The sequence below is a fragment of the Odontesthes bonariensis genome, chromosome 21 (assembly GCF_027942865.1).
Source record: "Odontesthes bonariensis isolate fOdoBon6 chromosome 21, fOdoBon6.hap1, whole genome shotgun sequence".
Taxonomy (NCBI): Eukaryota; Metazoa; Chordata; class Actinopteri; order Atheriniformes; family Atherinopsidae; genus Odontesthes; species Odontesthes bonariensis.
The window spans coordinates 17,837,784-17,860,260 of NC_134526.1; the positions used below are offsets into that span (position 1 = coordinate 17,837,784).

At 42.7% G+C, this 22,477-nt stretch overlaps 4 protein-coding genes across 8 annotated transcripts in view; 2 read left to right on the plus strand and 2 right to left on the minus strand.

The window, feature by feature from the left end:
* LOC142370686 (sterile alpha motif domain-containing protein 9-like) overlaps window positions 1-3,911 on the plus strand; it is a 9,050-nt gene extending 5,139 nt beyond the window's left edge. For both annotated transcript variants that reach the window (XM_075453112.1, XM_075453113.1), the window contains one exon: window positions 1-3,911. This exon is cut by the window's left edge and continues 2,049 nt beyond it. In XM_075453112.1, coding sequence (XP_075309227.1) covers window positions 1-2,570 — 2,570 coding nt within the window. In that variant the 3' untranslated portion in view covers window positions 2,571-3,911.
* LOC142370687 (BUB3-interacting and GLEBS motif-containing protein ZNF207-like) lies at window positions 3,829-12,386 on the minus strand. 2 transcript variants are annotated; one of them, XM_075453115.1, is made up of 11 exons: window positions 12,258-12,386; window positions 11,788-11,914; window positions 11,570-11,708; window positions 11,303-11,485; window positions 9,230-9,305; window positions 9,075-9,127; window positions 8,833-8,987; window positions 7,899-8,126; window positions 7,585-7,726; window positions 6,461-6,648; window positions 3,829-5,572 (listed from the first exon to the last, which is right to left on the minus strand). In XM_075453115.1, exons 1-10 carry the CDS (start codon window positions 12,296-12,298, stop codon window positions 6,485-6,487), a joined length of 1,308 nt encoding a protein of 435 aa, XP_075309230.1. In that variant the 5' UTR covers window positions 12,299-12,386; the 3' UTR covers window positions 3,829-5,572; window positions 6,461-6,484. The 2 variants fall into 2 exon arrangements, with proteins under 2 accessions (XP_075309230.1, XP_075309229.1); XM_075453114.1 differs by lacking the exon at window positions 3,829-5,572 and adding an exon at window positions 5,579-6,181.
* A 971-nt stretch (window positions 12,387-13,357) lies between these two features.
* On the plus strand, window positions 13,358-18,427 carry c21h17orf75 (chromosome 21 C17orf75 homolog). Of its 2 annotated transcripts, XM_075454079.1 has the most exons (10): window positions 13,358-13,706; window positions 14,014-14,088; window positions 14,571-14,696; window positions 14,821-14,949; window positions 15,101-15,161; window positions 15,260-15,379; window positions 16,220-16,284; window positions 16,378-16,517; window positions 16,590-16,693; window positions 17,015-18,427. In XM_075454079.1, exons 1-10 carry the CDS (start codon window positions 13,564-13,566, stop codon window positions 17,234-17,236), a joined length of 1,185 nt encoding a protein of 394 aa, XP_075310194.1. In that variant the 5' UTR covers window positions 13,358-13,563; the 3' UTR covers window positions 17,237-18,427. The 2 variants fall into 2 exon arrangements, with proteins under 2 accessions (XP_075310194.1, XP_075310195.1); XM_075454080.1 differs by lacking the exon at window positions 14,014-14,088.
* Window positions 18,428-18,441: 14 nt separating this feature from the next.
* Window positions 18,442-22,392, minus strand: LOC142371418 (uncharacterized). Of its 2 annotated transcripts, none has more exons than XM_075454082.1 (10): window positions 22,081-22,390; window positions 21,929-22,006; window positions 21,769-21,801; window positions 20,541-20,627; window positions 20,286-20,383; window positions 19,964-20,199; window positions 19,803-19,895; window positions 19,009-19,086; window positions 18,850-18,903; window positions 18,442-18,687 (listed from the first exon to the last, which is right to left on the minus strand). In XM_075454082.1, the coding sequence occupies exons 1-10, from the start codon at window positions 22,141-22,143 to the stop codon at window positions 18,653-18,655; spliced, it is 855 nt and encodes a 284-aa protein (XP_075310197.1). In that variant the 5' UTR covers window positions 22,144-22,390; the 3' UTR covers window positions 18,442-18,652. The 2 variants fall into 2 exon arrangements, with proteins under 2 accessions (XP_075310197.1, XP_075310196.1); XM_075454081.1 differs by having other exon boundaries at window positions 18,674-18,758; window positions 22,081-22,392.
* Between the last annotated feature and the right edge of the window lie 85 nt (window positions 22,393-22,477).

The following is a 22,477-nucleotide window of genomic DNA, read 5'->3' on the forward strand; positions in this document are numbered from 1 at the left end:
ACAATGTGGTTCATCGCAAGATCATACGCCCAATAGAGAGTGTAAACATATACCATCATCCTGGCGGTGGTGGCAGTACAGTGGCAAGACAGATCCTCTGGAGTCAGAGGACAAAAGTGCGATGTGCAGTTGTAAAACAGAGTAAGGAGGTCACAACTGTGTGTGAGCACGTAGTGAAACTGAGGGAACACAATGAGAGCGACAAGAACAACTGTCTTCCTGTGCTCCTACTGTTGGAGGACCAAAACCCAGATTACACTGATGATCTGAGAAGGCATCTTGGAAATGCCATTGCAACCAAAAAGATAAGTCCTTCGGTGCTGTGCTTCATATTGCTCATCTGCAACAGATCAAATGATCCGGAGAGAATGTGCAGAGCATCTCCATCTCAAACAGTAGCGGTCACACACCGACTGTCCAATGAGGAAAAGCCTTTGTTCTTAAAAAAAGTTGAGCAACTCAAACTGCAGTTTGAACCAGACTTCATCCTCACGTTTGTTCTGATGAGCCAAGAGTTCCAGCCAAGCTACATTGAGGATTTTGTGAAAAATCTTCTGGATAAAACCGATCATTCATCGCCCATCACTCGCCTGATCAGACTTGTGGCTCTCTTGAATTCCTATGTCAAGGATTCATACATATCTGTGTCACACTGTGAGGCCTCTCTTGGCGTTGCCCTCTATGTGGGCAGCACCCAGTACCATGCTTTTGTAAACCATCTCAGTGATGAAGCTAAGCTTATTTTCATCCATCTAAGAGATGGTACTACACACATCCCATCAATTCGTATCATTCATCCACTGGTGGCAGAAGAAATTCTGACTCAGCTCTCTGCAAATTTGCCTCAGAGTGTAATTGCCATGGATCTCATCAAAGATGAGGTACTTATCAATCACAGGTTCGACAGAGACGAGTTCCTAAAAGTCGTTAGAGTTCTTTTCATTAGACGCAACAAAAAGAGCAGAGGAGACCCCACAGACACAGCTTTTTCCCCCCTTGTTGAACATGTCATCACTGAAAGAGGAGGTGTTCAGAAAGCTGTTGACCTGATGAAAGCAGCATACATAGTTCTGGGAAAAGATGCCTATGTGGCCCAACAGCTTGCTCGGCTGCTTTACACCAATTTGAGATTTGAGGAGGCCCTTGAGTGGGCAGAGGAAGCAAAATCTCTTTCCCCACATGATACATTTATCCTTGACACACTGGGACAAGTTTATAAGAGGTGGTTTTACCACCTGTATGATACCCTAGAAGAAAAAGAACCATCTCCTGAAAGGGGAGTTCAAATCATAGACATTGCACTCAAAGGAATTTCTGCCTTTCGAGCATCGGAAAAAACACCAAAGAAAGAAACAGTCAGCCTCAACAGTTCGTACTATGGAGAGGTGGATGTTGGCTGCAGGCTTCTAAAATTTCTGTCAGGAGTGGATGTTTTCTCAAGCATGGCTGGATATTCAGAGTTGATGAGGTACCTGTTAACAGACTACATACCAGAAGAGGTCAGAACACCGTGGCAGAGGTTTCATGTGCAGCTGAAAGGGTTAGAAAGGAGCCTCAGACAAGCACTTGAGTGCATTTCTGAAGACCTCAGCTATTTTCAAACTGACATAAGTGAAGAGGACGAGGAACTCGATGCAAGAGATCCAGAACAAGTATACAATCCAAGAGAATGGTTGACAAGGAAGAGTGCTGTATATGCTGGGTTTTTTTGCCGTGAACAAGAGAGTGATGAAGCAACTGTAAGCAGCACCCCCGACACATTCTCTCCAGCTGAAAGGCTGTCTCCATTCCAAAGACAGATGAGGACCTATAAGCTCGGTGGAGGAAATGTTACAGCGATTCTCTCATTCCTCTATGATAAAAAATCCCAAAGGGCAGGAAAAAAACTGGAGGAAATCATGGCTATGTACCCAGAAAATCTGACATGGAAAAATCTGGATGAAACAGAACTCACAAACTTCCTCTTTTGCCAGATTGCTCTCAACTGTATTCTACCTGGATCCTCAAAGCTACTTTCCCTTCAAAAACTACAAGACCTCAGTACGAGATTTATGACCAAAGGAAGAAACATGTCATCAGCAAGTGCCCTCTTCCTTCTCTCTCTTCTGTTTTGGCCTGAATCAAGCAAGGAACTGAGTTCTGCCGAAGCTCAGATCCTTTTATCTGCCATTGACGCCCTTCAGAGGCTCTGTGAGCAAAAAATCCAGCACAAGGCTCAGAGGAAAAGCCGAATCGTTACTCACTTCTTTCTAGCAAAGGCAAGAGGTCTAAACAAGATTGTCCACAGAAGTGCTATAGAAAAGCAGATTAAAGGCACTCTGAGCGAAAGAAAACTAAAGTGGCTCGGAGGGGAAGTGTGGAAAACCAGGGAAGTTGTTCAACAGCTGAAACGGGTCGAAGGCTGGACAGAGAATGAAAATCTGTACGTGAGTTGTGGACAAAGAGACAAAAAGATACGGGTAATTCCTCGCTATTCTGCCTCCCTTCCATACGGAAATGAAAAGGTCACATTCTACTTGGGTTTTTCATTTGATGGCGTGGTTGCCTCCGACATCCAAGTGATGGAATGATGGAAAACTGGAAATTGCAAGTGCACGATCAGAGCTAAAAAAAAAGAAGTTGCACAAATTATTCCACATTTATTTACAAAAAAAAAAAAATTTTCTTGCTTCATTATCCCAGATTTTAAACGTGTCTCACTGTGATAAGTTTATGTAGAGATGCAGCTTTTAGCCAAGTTAAAATAACAGTTCTAATGATAAATGTGAATATCTGGAAACATTTTTTCTCAGTATTTCACATATTTTTTAATGTATTTTTTCAGTTTACTTATCATTTTATCATTTATAAAATGGGTAGAGAGTGTAATTTCTCTCTGGAACAGAAAGTCTGCCTTGTATTTGTAAATAGTGAATGAAAAGCAGACAAAAGTAAGATTTTGAGACAACTTGAGACGAGTGTTGTGCTCAAAGTCTGTCATTGTTATCAACGGATTGTGTTTTCTTTTCAATTATTGGTGTCTTTTCCACAATATTTTGTTTTTATTACATCTTCTATTTTAATTACATCAAGAAATGTTAAGAGTTTAAGAGGACATAATGTATCTTGTGTGTCGGGTGGTGCATTGAAAAACAGAGTTTATATCAGCTGGTGTATTCTAAAAAAAGGAGACGCATTCAGCCTTTGGTACACATCACAGATTACAACCTTCTGAGTGCTTTGACGGATACATAATAAAATAAAGAACCACCAACTCAAGTCCTGACTAGAACCAGGAAATACGACCATATTAGCCCAGTGCTCAGGTCTCTGCACTGGCTTCCTGTCGCTCAGAGAATAGACTTTAAAACAGCTCTGCTCGTGTACAAGCCTCTTCATGGTCAAGCGCCACAGTGCATCTCTGACATGTTAGAGCCATATGAACCAACTCGGGCTCTGAGAACCTCAGGGAGGGGTCTCCTGCTGGTGCCCAGAGTCAGGACTAAACAAGGCGAGGCTGCGTTTCAGTTTTATGCTCCTAAAATCTGGAACAGCCTTCCAGAAGATGTGAGACAGGCCTCAACTCTGACCATGTTTAAATCCAGGCTGAAAACAGTTCCGTTTAGCTGTGCATATGACACCTGAAAGTATTTTATCTGCACTCTTCACTTTTTAATTAATTAATTGTTTTTTTAATGATTTTATTGCCTTCTTGTGATTTTATGTAGCTGTAAAGCCTTTTGAATTACCTTGTGTACGAATTGTGCTCTATAAATAAAATTGCCTTGCCTTGCCATATTGTAACAACTCATGCAATAAGTACAAGTCAAAGAAACAAGTCAAAGAAAATGTGTGAAATCTTTTCCTTTAATGGTTTATCGTATTCTCCATTGTGTAAAAGCTTTATCAAGTGTTTCATTAAAAGAAAAAAAAAGTACACCGAGAAATATTTTTCTTTTTAGATAATTTTCCCTCTAAACTCAATGAACCAAGGTGCTGGCTGAATGAACAAGGATGAGTCCTCTTCGGGTCCAATGTCTCTCTGTACGCAGGTGGCAGTTTCCTCCACACAACGAGAACAGGCGTGGTCTTCAAGTCAATGGTTCCGTGAAGTGAAAGCTTACAACATTAGGGGAGTTACACTTCATGCATGTGAATGGCTTCAGGGAATACTCGTGATTGTGTGAAGCCCTTATGAGCAGTGAGTGTCTTACCTGCAGCAGACAGCGGTCAGAGAACTCTGACATGAGAGCAAAGCTAAGAGCTATGTACGACCCCTGGCTAAAAGTATAAGGCTCATTTTACACAACATCATTTTGGGATCAGACAGTTTAATATAGTGTTTATTTTACCATCTTTTTTAACCAAACAGGCTTCATGTTTCCGTACCTCACTGCTGGTCAGCGGCCTGCAACTGATCAACGAAGACCGCCATGAGTTACATCACACTGGCTGGATGACTGGATGAATAGTTTTGCAAAGATTTAAAAGGTTGTGCAGGAGTTTTGAGCTTTTTTGACTTTTTACACATTCTTACCGTCTCGTGGTTGATTCTATGGAATTCTACGGGAGGAGTTGTGAGTCACAGCTGAGTGAAAAGTGTCTTTAAAAAAGGCACCCTGTAAAATATTTGTGATACGTAAGAAAGTCCATACTTACCGATGCAGGCTGCTCGTATGACTGCCTGTGTTGCACTCATACCTTTGGTTCTTTTGGAGATTATTCAACCCAAAAGTTTGGACATGCTCAACAAGTTGCCACAAAATGGATACAAACACTGGTATAATCTATGACTTATGATGCAGTCCTTGAGATCATAATAAGTGATTGGCTACCATCAATGTTCCACAATTGCTCTTTTCACAGCTCTTTTTTTTATTTAGCATTCACAATAACTCTACATCACAGATATTACGATCTCACGCGAGAACAACAAACAAAGCTAGATGGAAATTAAAATCATGGTGGCAGTACTTACAGATTTAACTAACCTGTTACCGGCTGTGAGTCTTCTCCATGTGAGAAGTTAATAATCGAGAGATCAAACGTGAGGATGGCTGATGATTAAAAACAGGATTAAGTGGTAAAACCATTTTCTTTTCTTTTTTTTTTTTTATACAGACATGAGAAAAAGTCATTTGTTCATTCAAATTTCCCATCACACATTTAACTCATGAACTGGCTGTCAGACTGCTGATGATGCGGTGGGACACACTTTAGTCTGCACAACCGGTGAACATCCAAACGGCATCGTAGTTTCCTTTAAGAGCTCTTAACACTCGGGAAAGAGCTATCAAATTAAACCACGGCCTCCTCGTGCTCTCATCTGTAAAAACATGGGTGACGTGACAGAAAACATCTCAACAGGAAAGATTTGCATTGAAATGAGCCAACATGGTTCCTAAATGCAAAACAAAAAAAAAACAAGGGCCTTCACCAAACTTGCTGCAAGTTTGGGGACATTGATATCCAACAGCTTGGAAAGCTGTGAGGGCCCCTGGTAATGAATGAGAAGACAGAAAACAGTGAGACTTGCCTCGGGCTGAACAGGGCTACACTGAGACAGGGCCTCAGCCAGTCCCCAATGGCATTGCTACAGGGAGAAGAGAAATCTGGGTTTTAGCACTGCAGCCACTGTTGACCCGGATGTTATGCAGCTGTACAGGGCACTTAAGTGTGTCAAAGGCCTGTCAGCCTGTGCCATGTACAGAGCATGAATAAAGAGGTCTAATTTACAGCTTATAGTCAAAGGAATACAGTAACTGGCATTTTTCATCAGCAAAACATTTCAGTTATCGGTTCAAGACAACGACAACACAAAAACACGTAGTTTACAACTGCAAACCAACCTGCTGGGATATCTTTGTCCCTACTAGCGTCCCACAAAAAAGGAGTCTTACATTTTTCCCAGAGTTTATTAGAATACAAGTTTCACAACAACACATGAACCATTTCATTTACTTCCTCGGCTTAGGGTTCATTTTTACCATGAAACAGAATGAAAGCAGTAACTGTGGAAGCCCTCACCAAACAAAGTTGGGGACATCAGTCCAACAGCACTATGTGCTGTGAAGGCCTCACCACTTAGCACAGAACAGAAATGCGTTTACAGAAAACTTGCCTTGATAAAGGGTGGGTACTGCCCATGTAACTCCAGCGCCTTCACAACACTACGAACCATATCTACAACACTTCTATAAACCTGAATGAAACATGAGAAGGAAAGAAAGCCACAGAACAGAGACGGACTGAATCAGAATCAGGTAACAGTTCATAGTCTATGTTAGTTACAGTGTAAATATTTCCCATGCGCTCTGTGATGCCTTTAGGGCTCCTCTGTTTGCTGTTTTTTTTTTTTTTTTTTTTGTGTCTCATCCTCACAGCTCAGTAGTTGAATAGTCAGTATACTGTGGTACTATAATACCAACACTGTTTCTCTACTAGCAGCTGAGGGCATTAGAAAATGGATGAGTATCCAAACCTATTGAAGAGAGGAAGGCAGACTTCAGTAGCGGCCTCCGGGAGACATGACAGGGGGTCTCATACCCATGGGTGGTCGTGGTGGGACTCCCGGGTACCCCAGAGTGACCACAGGAGGCGCCTGTCCGAAGGGAGGCGCCCCACCTGGTATGTAGCCTGGCACCCCCCGCGGTGGGCCACCATATTGGCCTGCAAGAACACAGAGTTGTATATCTTATTTAAAAAACATTTGCATTTGGCTTACATCAACGACATATAGCACTGTGCGAAAGTCTAAAGCACGTCTTAAGTAATCTGTTAAAGTTGTCCAGGCTGTCTTCATGTCTTTCAAAGATTTTCTTGAAGACTAGCTGCTTTTATTATTTTATTTGTTTTACTCATTTTCAGTTACAGTCCTCAAACCTCAACATTTTCAGGGGAATGTGTTTTTTGTTCATGAAGCCACTTCAAAAGCACAGAAAAAAGAAACCCGATCAAAGAAAATTCACCAGTGTTGTGTCGACACATAACAGGCAACTTTGCAAAGAGCTCATTTTAGAGTTGTATCATTTTTAAATTGTTGCCTTAGGCTGTTACTTGCTGCCTTTTGCTAAAACATAGTATTCGTTTCCACTTTTTATGCTGCATCTATGAAAAATGCCAAAGATAACACAGTCTGACTGGCATAAAATAAAAAAAACTGGACAACTGGATGGCAAAATAAGAAGCGCCAGGCCTGCAAAAACTAAACTTTAACTAAAGTGTAAAATGTTATGCCATACAGCTGAAGAGAGTGGGTGTAAAGAAAAGTTTAAGTAATGAGCAGAGAGATTCTCATCTTGGGAGATTTTTCTTTTGTTATTGTTGTTTTTACTCAAACTCAGCTTGAAATACACAACACTGGTTAGCAGGGCCACTAAATTCCTAAAGTAGTGTTTTTTTTTTATGTTAGAGGCTGAGAATTGGAAAAAAAGCTGACAGAGAGTAATTCCCCAATTTCTTCCAAACCAGCTAAGGGAAACTCGTTTTTTTTCTATGAAGCAATATTTCAAAAGTTTGCTTCAAATTCACAATTAATGTGGCTGATGTGGAATAAAATAAAAAAATAAAAAAAGGTTTTCTGAACTACAAGCAGACGGTGTATACCAGGTAAGGGATTTCCCATGCTGAGTTGCTGAGGGGCCATTATGCCACCCGCGGTGCCCACTGACGGGTGGGCAGCAGCGGCAGTCTGACCGGGGCGATGAATACCGCTGTGGTACCTGGTCAGCTGAGCCCGCAACTCTTCCTACAGCAAACAGAGAGCAAGAAGAAGAGGATTGGTTTGACACTGCAGCTCCGTATCTCAACCAGAAAGATTGAACAATTAATCGGCTTCAAGAAACTTTTTTTCCTCAAACCGCGTACCTACTTGCTGTTAAAAAACCTATAAAAGACACAGCTCCAGCCGGACTACTTACCAGTGAAAGATCTTCATCGGGGTGGATCAACTTACTGGTTGCACTGGAGGTGGTGAGCGTGGCGGGCTTACTGGTCATAGTGGAGGGAGGTTTGGAGACTGTGCCGCTGCCAGCATTGGCGCTGGCCACAGCTGCGGCGGCCTGGGTGTAGGCTGGGAATGTGGGCTTCGAGGGGTCGGAGCTGGTGGATAGGGGGCCGTGGGGGGAGCCCGACACCGTCTGATGACTCTGAAGGGGGAGAAAGCAACAAAGAGAGACTGCTGAGAGGTGTTTGAATCTTACAGCACGCAGTCACACTTTTGAGACTACTCCTCTATAACCGTGGCTCATTAGGTTTGTTTGTTCGCAGGATTAAGACGATTAAGAAACAGGATTTTATCAGTTTCACAGGTTGTATTAATATCCACTTACACTACAGTGTTTTTACAAACAGATGGAACTTAGGAGCAGGTGCAGAGCACCGAGTCCCATTTGAATCTAATTGAGCCTACACATCCAGAAGGGATTCGAATGGCAACCGCGTTATCTGGCTGTGCTGGTCGGGTTTTATTCAGTTTAAACGCAGACCAACATGTTTACGAACAATTCAAAAGTCCGGTTTTGGTTGGAACAACATAATAATTTCCTCTTTTCAGGTGTCATGGAAACGTTAGTTCCTTAGTTGAACCACATCAGAGGAACATATTATGTTCTCACATACAGTGCTGTTTGTTTTTGGTGTTGAACTTGAATGGGGAGTAAACAATGTGCACACAACCTTTCTCTGTATACTCAGGTTTGGTCAGAGGAGTTTTACTTATTACTACATCTCATACATTTCTATCTATAGTCGACTGTAAGCATGTAATCTTTGAGGATTTAGTGGAAAATTTCTAAATAGGGTCTTACTTGTCCCAACAATTCTACACAGATGGTGTTAAACACATGATTTTACCTGTCCAGCGCTGGGGAAAAGAGGTTTTGCGATGTCGGTCTGGGCTGACGGGGCGGTGGCAGCAGGAACTATGGGTCTGCTCAGGATGCTTGCAGCGGGGGGGGGCTGAGGCATGTGTGTGATGCCAGAACGGTGACCCACTGGAGGAGGAATGCCTGAAAGCAGCAATTCAGTCATTTTAAGTTACGCTACATGGGGGCAAGTGTGCTCTTAAGATGCAGGCTGGAGGGGGCAGGTGTTACCTGGTGGCACGCCTGGCATCATCGGAGGCATCATCCCACCCATCGGTATCATCCTTAAAATACGCAGGACAAAAAAAAATCCAGGATCAAATACAATGTGTAGGGGAAAAATGGGATTAATGCAAAGTCATGATTATCAAAAGGCAAATATTTACCCAGGAGGCATTCCTGGCATTACAGGGGGCAGTCCTGGCATCATCGGGGGAACACCTGGTATCATCGGGGGAATTCCTGAAAAGAAGAGATTCGTATTACACAATGGGCCTCATGCAAGAACCGTTCGTACGCACAGATTTGTTCTCAAATCATCCATACGAGTGATTTAAGAGAATTTGCGCATTCACCAATCTTTTCCTATTTTACGTTTTCTTTCAGGTACGAACAGAATTTACGAGTGATCCAGACCTGTCGTAGGAGTTTCGTAAAATAGTCCGCTGTTATTCAAATCACGGTTGCTTGACTAATGGATTGTATATTTGATTACTTTGAAGAAAACTTAAGATTAAGATCAGATTTATTGTCATGCATACACACAAAATTTGTCCTCCCCTTTTAACCCATCCAGGTTGGCACCTGTTTGACACACACGCGCACAGGGTCACACACTCAGAGACAGATGCCAACCTGGAGCAGTGGGCAGCCATGAAGCGCCCGGGGAGCATGGGAGTGCGGTGCCTTGCTCAAGGGCACCTCAGCCGTGACAAGGAGGTGGACTGACACCCCTCCAGCTATCAGTTCCACCAATTTTTTTTGAGTGGCGAGAGTGGGAATTGAACCGCCAACCTTCTGCCTTAGCCCGTCAGGCACTTGGAAGAGACCGTGTGGAGACAGACGAATGGCTGACATCGCGATTAAGATTCCCAAGGACTGTGCTGCTACAAATATGCAGCTTGCTAGAGCCACGACTCCAGAGAGAAACACGCCGATCAAACCCAATTCCACCACACGCCCAGGTCCTCACCACCCTTGGATTTTTGGCCACGGAACCTTTCAGAGCGAGATTGGAGACAGATCGGGGGTGTCCCAGTCCTCTGTGAGTCGTGCGCTCCCCTTGGTCATCAAAACTCTCATCAGTTTATCACCCATGGTACATCAAATTCCCATACGCCGCTTTCCAACAAGTACAAATTAAGAGGGACTTTCATGCCGTGGCTGGACTGCCAAACATAATTGGAGCACGAGACACATATACGCATCAAAGCACCCGTGCTGTCGGGAGCGCACTGAGCTGAAGGCCAGGTGGGTGTGTCTCGATTCCTCGTTCATGGCGCAATATTGCCATGAACGAGGGTCTCCACCTGAACCAGCCCAGGCAGACCAGAAGGTGTGGTGCCAGAAGACCCCCCTCATGGACCACCCCATCAAAGAGCCATCATGATGAGGCAACAACTGATTGCACGGCTTTAGTTGCAGTCATCGAGCGCCTGCCCATGGCGAGACGTTTTTTTTTAAGCCATTTTCATATCAAACCATTTATTTTTTTATTTCGGTGACATATTAACAGCACTCGTAATTGCTTCCCATTTCTTCACTTTAGCAGGTCCCGTAATTCCACTGCTGACACTGCTAAAAATGACAGATTTTCCTTTTTGGTCTCAGAGCTCCTAAAGTTGTTCTTTTTGCGCCTTGATGTAATTTCTCATGACTCAACACTCAACACTTCCTGGCACAGGAGAGAGGAAGCACATCCTTATATGGTATAATTTTGGGCGTGGAGTATGCAAATCTACTATCCTCGTGCACATGAACTTAGATACGCACGTGTGTGATTCACCATTTACGCAGGTCGTTTACACACTTTTTCCAAAGTTAAGAGCGCTTGTTGAATCTGACGTGGCGTGTTCGTACGAGACCTTCTTACGAAAAAAGGGAGAGAAATTTAGAATAAAAATACGAAAATGTTCTTGCATGAGGCCCATTCATCGCTAAATAAACTCCATTCCCACTTAGTTAAGTACTTGGCCTCATATTCTACCTTTGTGTCCTGTACACAGCCTGTCAGACAGCTCTACCCTCACCATGTAAATACCTCTGATATATGATGTCTCCTGTGCCAACAAAAAGTTGCTTATTTAGTTGCGGTGCAAACTATGTCTTGGTGTGTCAGTGGAGTGTCTGCTTCCATTCGTGGCTAAGAGATGGGTGTGGAAAACAGGCTCGTGCATGTGCATATAGTTTAGACAATTATGAGATTTAGAAAAGAGAACCATACGTAAGCCGTTTCCCACCTGAGTATCCGCTTGGAGGTATCCCCGGAGCGCCGACGCCAACAGGCAAACCAGGCTGCGTCATCTGTGGCATGTAGCCTGTAGGAGGCTGACCTGCAACAGGCGGCTGGAAGGAGGGGCCGGGCTCATCGTCCTCGTCATCTTCGTCAGAGTCATCCTGGTTCTGCTTTTTCTTCTGAGTCTCTGAACACAAGGAGATGCTGAATCAGCCCCATGGACAGACAAGAACAAAACACCCATTCAAAGTATTCCGATGTAGATAAACACCTTGGTTCTTTTGCTCCAGCACACGCCTTCTCTCCTCCATGTCTTTCTCTGGAATACCCTCCATGCCATATATTTCCAGCTCGATATCTGTTCTTCCAGGTATTGCATTAGGAACCCCGTCAATGGTCTCTTTGTGTACCTAGAAATGATGCGCTCATTTTCATTGCCAAAGAACTGATTTGTTCATTTCATGTCAGTGATTTGCAGAGAGTTCTCACCTGCATACAGTGGATGGCGAGCCCGGGGCCAGTGTACAGCTTCTTATGACAGATGTGACACTTGAAATGTTTGGCCTTCTGATGCTGAATGAGAATTTTCTCATCATCAAAATCTCTGTTACAGTACCTGAGACGACGGCTCAGGAAACTTTCGCTGGCAAAACTTGACAACTGTGATTGCATTTCATAGCTGGATGTGCCCCGCACAGGTTGCACGTTACTCTCTCTGCACAGACACCAAAGATTTCCCTTGCTTATCTGGAATATCCCCCTACTTTAAACATCTCTGAGCTTACTCGACTCAATCTAAACAGCCGAGATAAAGAACAAATCGGTCGTGTTGTTACATGTTGGGAGCATAAATAAGAGTCCTGGCTGGGAAGAGCTCTAAGTAAACGTTATTTTACAGATAACCACGGTGACATGTCCCGATAAGAGCAATACAACACCAAACATTACACAAAGGATACCAGCACCAAGGCTTCATCTGCTTTTTCTTCTTCCTCCCCATGGTTTCTGCACTGTCAGTTCGCCGCCTGCTAATTCACGAAAATAAAACAGCTCACAGGAAGATGGCGTCAGGTCTCTGACATCCCACAGGAAGACAGCGCGGCCCCAGCGCGCCCTCTGGTGGCGAAACCGTGCGCCTCCACACCTTTTGTTCATTCAATCAATCTGATCAAGAACTGTTCAGTCACGGACAGAATGATGAACAGGTCTACAGGGCACAGCCCAGGGCTTCAAGAGATGGAGGAGACCATGGAGTCCTTATCTGATTTTATCATTCACAGGGAGACCCACCAAAAAAAGAAAAGAAAAACAAAAGCCAGTGGGGAAAAAAAGAAAGAAAAAAAACTAACAAACGATCACAAACGACCAGATTTCAATCAAAAATTCACTTCATATGTTGTCTAAATAACAAAAGCTAATCTAATTATTATTTTTTTTTTACTAAATTTCACACAAAATGACGAATCAGAAACATAAATAATGATAATAATACAGACATTAAAAAATGACGAGAAATTACCACAATGTGACACAAAACAATCAAATTAAATGTTGTAATGATCCCTGGAGTTCCTCTCTCGTCTGTCACCAAGTGCATGCATTTTACTGGACTTTAACTAAACTCGATTATATATTTCATAAATTACCCTAAGATGACCTATGTTGTTAATTGTTGGCCTACTAAATACAGAAAACAAACTGAACTGTACTGAATGAGTGGGGGCACAAGTAAGTGATATGTGCCCACGGCCCCCTTGTTTCATAGTTTGTCCATGCCTTCATTGTACTTTATTTCAAAAGCAAGTAACTTACCCAGGCAGAAATATATTTTTTCATCCACACAGATGCATAATGGATGAGCAAACTCCCAATTTTTACGACTACAGAACTGAAATTGAAATTGATTTTGAAATTGTAAAAGTTGAAAAAATGATAATCATAAAATCGTCTTGATAAACGTGGTTGGAATCAGTATTTTTGCGCTCAGACATTTGGTTCAGGAACCCCTGCAAGAAAACTACATTTCACGTCGGACATTTTTCTAAAACGGACTAAGGAGACATGCGCAGTCGGCACATAAACGAGCCAGGAGATACCTGTCCAACCTGCAGATTGTGCGGCTTTTTAATTGATACCACGGTGATATTCCAACTTCTGTGATATTTGTCAAGCAGCAAAGCAAAGCTAAAATAAATAAATAGATAAATAAAGCACGTCCTCATATCAGCCATTTTTAGCTGACGCTGGCATCCTCCGTGTAGGACCATGTTTACCTCCCAGACCTCGTCATTCCAAGAGTCGATTGACGTGGAAGAGAAAGATGACTTTGACAGCGAAGAAATTGCTGGATACAGCCAGAAAATTCAGCTGAACTGCTACTACACCATCTATCTTTATCAAGGCACAAGGTAATGGTCATATCGCTCGTCCCAGTCTCTGCTCTGGACATTTCTTGTGCAGCTCTCTGTCTTTTATCTGCTCCAACAGTCTTGACATGTTGCATGTTTGAGGAGCATTATTGTCGCGTAATCGCTATTTCAAATTGTGTTTTTACTGTACTTTCTTTCTCCCTTCGTCCAAACGGGACACACTGTTGGTGTGTAATCGTTGTGAAGTCCATGATTCTGTAGTTTTCCTGCCGCCGATGACACTCGTGCAGGTGAACTTATCCATACAAATCTAACCGGGTGATGAGTAAACTGTTGATTGTCTTAGATCTGAGGCCTCTGGGGACAATGTGGCATGGAACCAGAGACGGGCAGACTCTACAACAAGTCAGGATGACTTTAGGTAACACAGGAGCCGCCTACCTTCTACTTGCTTTCAGTGGTCGTTTCTCTTTGGCTTTTACTGTTGTGCATTGGTGTGTCCACTGGCTGCCATTGGAAATCCAATCAACATGGAATCAATGCTGTCTACGCTCATGATTTTTGTCCTGATTGGTCATTACTGTGCTGCTGAGTTACTTTGCCTTGAGCTGCCCCCACATCGGTGTGGTGCCTCCACTTCCATGTAGCAAGTGGAATTGGTGAAACGTAAATAAAATCCCTGAATGTCTGGGGACAGTGGTGTGAAAATGTTTCACAATATGTCCCGTCAGTGAGGCTCAGGCACAGTTGCAGCTCTGTGACTCAGTCGTGTGTCGTGTTGGTGTGTGGCAAATGGTCATCAGCTTTCTCCATCTCTTCTCCAATGGCTCGAGCGGCCTCCACATTCTTCATGGCCTGCACTGGCTGCTGGTAACCATAATAACTCAACACTCTTATCTACAGCTTGACACTGATTGACAGCAGCCTGCCAATGGAGGCAGAACCGGAGCTGCGGACCTACATTTCCAGAAGGCTAAGCAAAGGAGCCTTGCTTGGAGGCATGGGCAACATCGCCACGGTGGAACTCAGGTATTTATTTTGTATTCCCTTCATGTCAGAGCTTGGATTCTTTCACAGAAATTAAAATAAGTTTAGCTGAAAGAAACATTACCAGATGGTGAGCACAATTGTGCTAAATGTTTTTTCTTTCCAGTATTCCAGAGCAGGCGGTCGGCTGCTACTGCTGTCTGCTGGAGCAGGAAAGGTCTCCTGAACAGCCAGATGCTGATGGAAATGGATATGTCATCTGCTTTATGGGAGGGTCTGAAAAAGGACTGAACTTATATCCATACGCATTGTTTAGAACAGCCAACATTTTCCGGCATTGATATTGTAAATAACCCTTGCTTTTACTGAACATTTTATTGCAATTTTACGATGCTTTTTCTGTGTCCAAGAAAGAGCAATATTTTAAATTCTTTGACCCCAGACACATTTAGAATAGAGCTTGATAAGTATGTCCAAGGCCTGCATAGCAGTCTGCAAACCCCAGAGGTATGAGAATGCAATTACACTTTAATGATGCCATATCGTTGTTGTTGTTGTTGTTGTTGTTGTTGTATGACCTTTAAACGTCTGTGTCTGTGTCCTAGCTGCAGAACCTTGAGACGGAGGTGCGTCCCTATCTGAGCCGGTGGTACGAGGAGTCTGTGATGCACATTTATCGAGTGGTGCAGCTGGTCCAGAACAACATCAGCTTCTTGCTTCATGCAGTGAGTTTTTTTTTTTTTTTTTTTCCCCATCAGTGTGTGTAAAATTCATACAATTACTTAAAGCCATACATAAAATACACTTTATAAAAGGGATGTGTTTGTAAATGTGTCAAAATTTAAACGGAACATTGAAAACAGACTTTAAACTCTGCATAAATAGTTCAATGACAAAATATCAAATACTGAACCCGAGTAATTTTATATATAAAATACATGTTCATTTCTAACTTGATGCCAGGAACACAATTCAGAAAAAGATGGGACAGGTTTAACACTGTTGCATCTTTGACAACACTCATTCTTGTCTGAGACAGGATTTTATCCGCTTAACAGTTTTGGCCTCTTTTGTCACATTTTTTTTATTTCATGATGCTCTAAATGTTTTCGGGGGGGGGGGTGTCAGTGCTGCACAGCAGGCAGGCCAGCTTTTCCCCCAAAGCCTTCCCTGGAAAAACAATAACATGTTCTCTGGATTGTTGCATACGTTGCTTTAAAACTTGTATTTATAGCTCTGCCTAAAGTGCTTTCACAGATGTGCAAGTTCCCCCTGATATGCAGTGATGCCCAGCCATAGTATTATGAATGCTGGCTGAGGTCGTGTGTACATCGCAGTCGCATTAGTCTCCATCCTTGTCCTTTGTGTACAGAGATTTCTCTGGATTCTTAGAATTTTATAAGGATTTTATGTTGTAGCAGTCCTGTTTAGTTCCTGCTTGTTGCTATCAAAATGTATTTAGTTGAGAGATGTTGTACCAGATGTTTTTGATGCTCAGCTCAATTAAGAAAAGTGTTACTTCTGGGTGAACAATGCATTTAATCCACCGAGCTTCCCTCACGCAGGCTCTGAGTCACACACATGTGGAGGTCATCAATTCAGACGAGAGGACAAAGGCGGATGCTTCCAGGTGAGCTAGGAGACAGCCCTCCTATTAAAACTAACATGGCTGTGTCCTCGTCGGTCACTGCTTTTAATAGCTGGTTGCTGTATACTGAATCAGGTTCATCAAAGCAGCCAGTTTGCAGGGCCTGTCCCAGCAAGACACCACGACAGCCTCTCTGTGCAAAGCCCTCTCAGAGGACACACCGTCTGATCTGATCATAGACTGCTCCACCAGCCCACCCACACTCACCAACACTGGTAAGGCATGTTTTACATGCACTTGAGTAGAGTTTATCACCACAGACTAACAGAGGTGTTGTGTGCCCCCAGTCAGTAATCGCTTCTGCGATGGCTGGATTCAGGCATTTCTAAACGCTGCAGAGCGATGCAACCCCTTCCTGCTCAGACAGATTCTGGAGAACTTCAAACTTAAGGTGGGGAATATATACACAGACTACAGCACTGTTACCAAAGCTGTTTGTTGTTGGATCCTGTTTTTTTTTTTGTTATGCATCTATGTTGCATAAACTGTTAGATTTGATTCAGTTTGCAGAAATGACAGCAATTGAAAAACATCAGTTTCCATTTGCCCCAAAGTTTGAGCAACTTTGGATTATTACGCTCTCATTCCCCCTTTGCAGAAACTCTTCTTTTTTTTTTTTTTAATAAATAACAGTTGCTTGCTTTTATCCTGATCCCTTCCTCCTTTTAACTTGTTACTTCCTCTCCATTCAACCACCTCTCTCGCTATGCAGGCCATCCAGGATATGAACAGCCTGAAGCGCTTTGTGCGGCAGGCAGAGATGAGTCACTACGCCCTGTTTCGCTGCTGCCAGTTCCTCCAGGGCTGCGGTAACGGGGACGTGTTGCTGCAGAACGCCAGGGCGGAGCACAGCGATCTGCCCGAGGCCTGCAGCATCATCAGTGTCCTGGAGGAGTTCATCAGGGAGCAGTCCCAGGCTCAGGCTCAGGCCTGACTCCATCACAAACAGATACCCTGTTTGGTGAGACAGTCCAATCTAAACCAACACTACATTCTATCTGAAGCTTGAAGTTGCCCGATTAAAAAAAATATATGAAAACACAAATACATGTCATAAATGTAAATTCTGAACCATGAGTTGCATATACTGGTGCTACTGTTGCTGCAGAGCAAGGAGTGTTGGTCAGATCTGGAATAAGTAATGTACTGTAAGAAATGACACCTTTTTTTTTTTTTTTTTAGCTCGTATTCATTTGTTGGTTCAGTAATATCACTACATAGATACTTTCTAAATCTTTTCTTGTCGTGTGTGTATAAAGTTATTAAAAGCCAAATATTCATTCTAATATCGCTGACAACGTTCACAGCAAAGAACTGATCCAAATGTGAGCTACTGTTTGTTTTAATAGGATTATTATAACTTATTTTATGTCCAGATAATCCTCTCTTCTTGCCCTATATGTTATTTAAAGTGAATTTTCTTTTTGAGAAGAATGCACGGATCACTTTCATGCATTGCTTGCTACACAGGCCTTGTTTTTGCTTAATTTTCAACTCTATCTGCACTCCTAATATTTTTAGGTGATGATCATTGATATTGTGTGTTGATCAAGTTCTAAGGTCTGCTTATTCCTACCACAATGACTACAGTGATGTGGATATTGTTTCATTTTTAAATATTTTTTTGAACATGAATTGTTTCCAGCTTTATGTGAACAGAACGGGGCACTACGAGACCCTCTCACTACATTTACCCACCGTGTTGTTTCTCACCTACAAAATTCAAATGTTCCCGAAAATAAATACGACATTAAAATATAGAATAAAAGAAGTTTATATAAGCTCAGAGTAAATATTAGTCTGCCTAGGATTCCTTTTCCAGAAGCAGTAGTTGCTTTTTTTTTTTTGTTGTTGTTGTTGTTCATTCCAGGGTGAAACACGAGTTCAGATCATTCCAATGAAATTCAATCCAAAGTATGTAATAGAGCAATATCATTGTTGATGCGGTATACTTTTAAGCTGTGACGTGTGAATTCATTGTTTTGCTGTTGTGAACCTTAGCTTGACTGACCCGCGGTGCACGTGTGAAGACTTTTCTGTACAGCGTGCTCTCTGCACTTATAAATGGTTGTGTGGTGCTCTCGTCTTGTATAGAAGGAACCGAAATAAAAGAGTTGGGCCCTAATGCTGTGGTTGTGCTTGTTTTTTTTTTTGTTTTTTTTTAGCACACAAAAGTTTTAACAAAGGTGACAATGTTGATGTTTGTGCTTTTTTTTTTTCTCCACTACAAACGCAAAGATGCAGCTATTTGATGGCTGTGCTGTGTCCTGTGCGAAGAAAACGGAGGCGACTGATCCACAAGTTAGATGGATGATGAGTCCCTGTGTAGATGACGTTCTCGTCCTACATATCATATCCTCTCGTAGGTTCCCTCTGGTTGCTCATCTGAAACCAGGCACAAACAGCAACAGCTTACACAGATGACGACATGTTGGAAGCGGCATGGTGTGATTCTTCTGTGTATGCAACATGGATATATGAGGAGAAGATTAGGAAATTACTGAAACATTTCAACAAGTTGAACACTGAAATTGAACACGAAGTTACCTCCAGTTTCACTCGCTCTTCTCATAAGACCACTTGGCACGTCATAGATGCCGTCTGTGGGGTGTAAAATGGACAAAGCATTCTCACCACGCAAAGATTTTTTATTATTTTGATATATTAAGAAGAATCAAACGCAATCCACAGCAGAAGACCTCTCACCCTGATGTTCAGTAGAAGTCTGGTATGACTGAGGGATGTCATAAATGTCTTCCGTCATCTCTGTTGAAGGGTCTAAGTCTAAGGAAACAACATATGAGAGGACCACGTCAAACGTGTGTAGGTTGTGTTATTCTACAGTGCTGTGCAAAAAAAGTCTTGAGCCACCCCTCATAGTTTATTTTCCAAGGAGCAGGACAATCTTGGAATTTCTTTAAATTGGTTTTGAGCAATAATCCTCCAGGTTTCCTGAAGGTCTTTTAGAGATTTTCTTTGAACACTTGCTGCTTTTCTCACTCAGTCTCAGTCTGGTCTTTGTACCTGTACATTTTCAGGGAAATAGCTATTTTTGTCTGTTAAGCCACTTAACACTGACCTATGAAGCATTATAAAGACACTTACCTCAGGGGATGAACCAGTGTTACGCCTACACATAACAGACAAGTTAGCGAAAGGACCAATTCTAAATGGTATCTTTGTTACTAGCAGCCTGTGGCAAAGACGAATAATTTGTTCCCATTTATTTAGTTAGTAAAAGATAACAGTGTGATGGGCATTAAATATCTCAGCATGGCGTGCAGTGTGATAATATCGACTTTCAAGCTTGTTTGGATTTTACAAACTCTGTTTTTGCTTTACTTACACCATTTGCATTTACATCTGCACATCTAAAGTTACAATAAATGGCTGCAACTATTCACCTTTTCCTGGCAATAGATAAAGAAATGAGGTGTCGTTTAAGGCTCCTGCACAGCGCTGTAGATGGTTGGCTATTTCAAGAATATTTTACATCGTACTTTTTCTGCAAGGTAAAACATCATAGTCTCCATTTTGGCTCTCTTCTGCATTACTCGTCCCACCGGACCACTGAGGATCACTGACACTGTGATCTGAAAAGAGAAGAGTTAGCATCCTGTAGCTGAAAGAACAATCCAATTTGAGACCTGAAGATGGTTACCATCGAGATTCTGGTCGTTAGAGGGTAGATGTAAGTTCTGGTAAATTGCCTCCTCACTGTCCTGCTCTTCAGGAGGGCAGTCCAGAAAGCAGATGCCACTGGACGTGGAGTAAACGGGGTTTGAAGGAGCAGGAGCAGAGAGAGGCTGAGCAGGGAGCCACTTCATCGCACCCTCACTGCGTGAGCAGATGGGTGTGCTGCTTTTTAATCTGTCTTGCTCCTCACACGTCTCAAGACTGAGGAGCAGAAAGGGGCAATGAAGTGCAAGAAAGTTACCCAAAACACAGTAGTTCAGATGTGCCATGAGCCCAGTCTGACTTACATTGTGCCACTGGAGACCGACACCCTCGAGGTAGAGAGATGCATGGCTTGCCAAAGATGTACAACCCACTCTTTTCTAAGGGCTGCTGTCTCTGCTGCCTGCAAACACACACACACACACACACACACACACACAGGCAGCAGGTATAAGCCAGTGTTGGGTGGATTTGTTTATAGCTAGCACCATATGGTTAGACCAACCACATTCAGCTTGCTACTAGAGAACTTAGTCAGTCAAACCACAGTAGTGACTCACCAACATTTTCCTCTTTCCATTTCTCATGATGATTTCAAACATGAAGTGCCTCCCGCCGGCTTTCTGGACCTCTCGCACTGACTGCACCTGATCCAACATGTGGAAGGTTAGATGCTGAGTTAAATCAAGCAGCAGCAGAGCAGAAAGCGATCAGTGAAGAAAGCTACAGCTCAGCCCACTGTAATCAGTTCAAAGGTCATGCATTCAGAATTCTCCTATTCCTATACAGTGTGTGGACGAAACCAATGTGTTATGTGTGCAAAAGGTTTAGGCTCTTTAGTTTATCATCTGACACAATAGCACTAGCATGGTGGTCCTGAAAGTGCAACAGCATGGTACAAAAGAAAAAAAAAAAAATCTTTAGACTGAATGGATATTAAATACAAAAAAAATTAAACATTTAAACATTTCAACAAGTGCAACGTAACAAAAGAGTGCACAACCACATGTCAAAGTGTCATCATCTAAATCAAAATTAACAAAAAAAAGAGATGATTTTATGTTGCGTGTTTGGTCATTGAGCTGCATCTAGCCTTTGTTTAGGGGCCGATGCTCTTTAGAGAGGCATCTAAAGGTCCAAAATGCTCTGAGCAGCATCACAACAACCTCAAACGTACAAAAATTATCCTCGAGTACGAAAAGAAGGAGTGCTGCAGCACACGTCGAGACCTCAACATCAGAGTCAGGGTTTCAGTTGGTGATGAACGGGTGACCACTGAGACCTCCTAAATACACAGAGGAACCATCAGGCATCCTGCGAGATGCTCAGAAAAACCTACCAACATTTTTACCAAAAAATAACTGTGTGCAAGTGCACCCGTGAGAAACAATGCTGCTTCCGACAAAAATGTTATCTGCAGGCTGTTTGGATAAAAGTGCTCGCCCTCTTTTCACTTTTCTACCCTAAAACACACCACTGCTCACTTCACACTACACACAAACATCCAAATGTACCAATAACCATTATCCAGAACTGCTCCAACAAGGAGAATAATGTGCAACACAACATTTGAACTCATATTTCTAGCTTTGGAGCGATACTATCAAATGAATGTGACTAAGTAAGGGCACGACAGCAGGGCAACACAATTCGCTCCCTGCTTGGAAACCTTAAAGTAAAAAAGTAAAGCAATAAATAAGATAATACTTTGTGTGCATTCATGTACTTTTCCCACATCTGTTAATCAATTCCTATCAAAACAGCTGTAACAAACCGTGGACGACTTACTGAGCAGATGTAGTAGTAGCCTCTCAAGTGCGTCTGTGAAGAGAACAATTTCCCATGTACAGCATCAGGAGTATCAACACCTTTCAAAGTGTAGAAATGTGCCTTAACTGTTGCCATAAACATTAAGGTATTAAGCAGTATTTGATAAATCTGCACTTACAGCACTGCCATTCTTCTGAGTGTAGAAGAACAAGGCCGTGTTTTGAAGCCTGAACCAGTATGTGACCCACAATATTTTCTACAAAAAAAGAAACCAACCACTTTGCTTTATGATTACATTTCACTCACTGGAAGGAAGAGTTTGTAACTTACCAGAGTATCTTTTCTTTTCTGGAGAAAGCCCTCAAACAGTAACGCAGTTCCATCTACAGACATGTCAGCCCCCAGAGGACGATAACCTCACACTGTGCCTGCCAGTTGCTTTCACTTATTCTACCTGTGTGTGAGTGTGTATGTGTGTGTGTGGTGTGACTTCCTCCTCACCCAAGCCGAGAGCCGTATCTCTCAGTCTCATCACTTACTCACTTCTCTATTCTGCTCCACAGATATCCCAGTTGGTCACAAAAACAGTTGATGTAGCATTCATTTCAGACAAGCAGTTCTGAAAAGAGCAATTTCTCTGCCATTCTGCACACAGTTCACTCTGACAACCGCCTTCATCCCCCCCCCCCCGCTGCTGAATAAGCTGCGACTCAACCCATCAAGACAG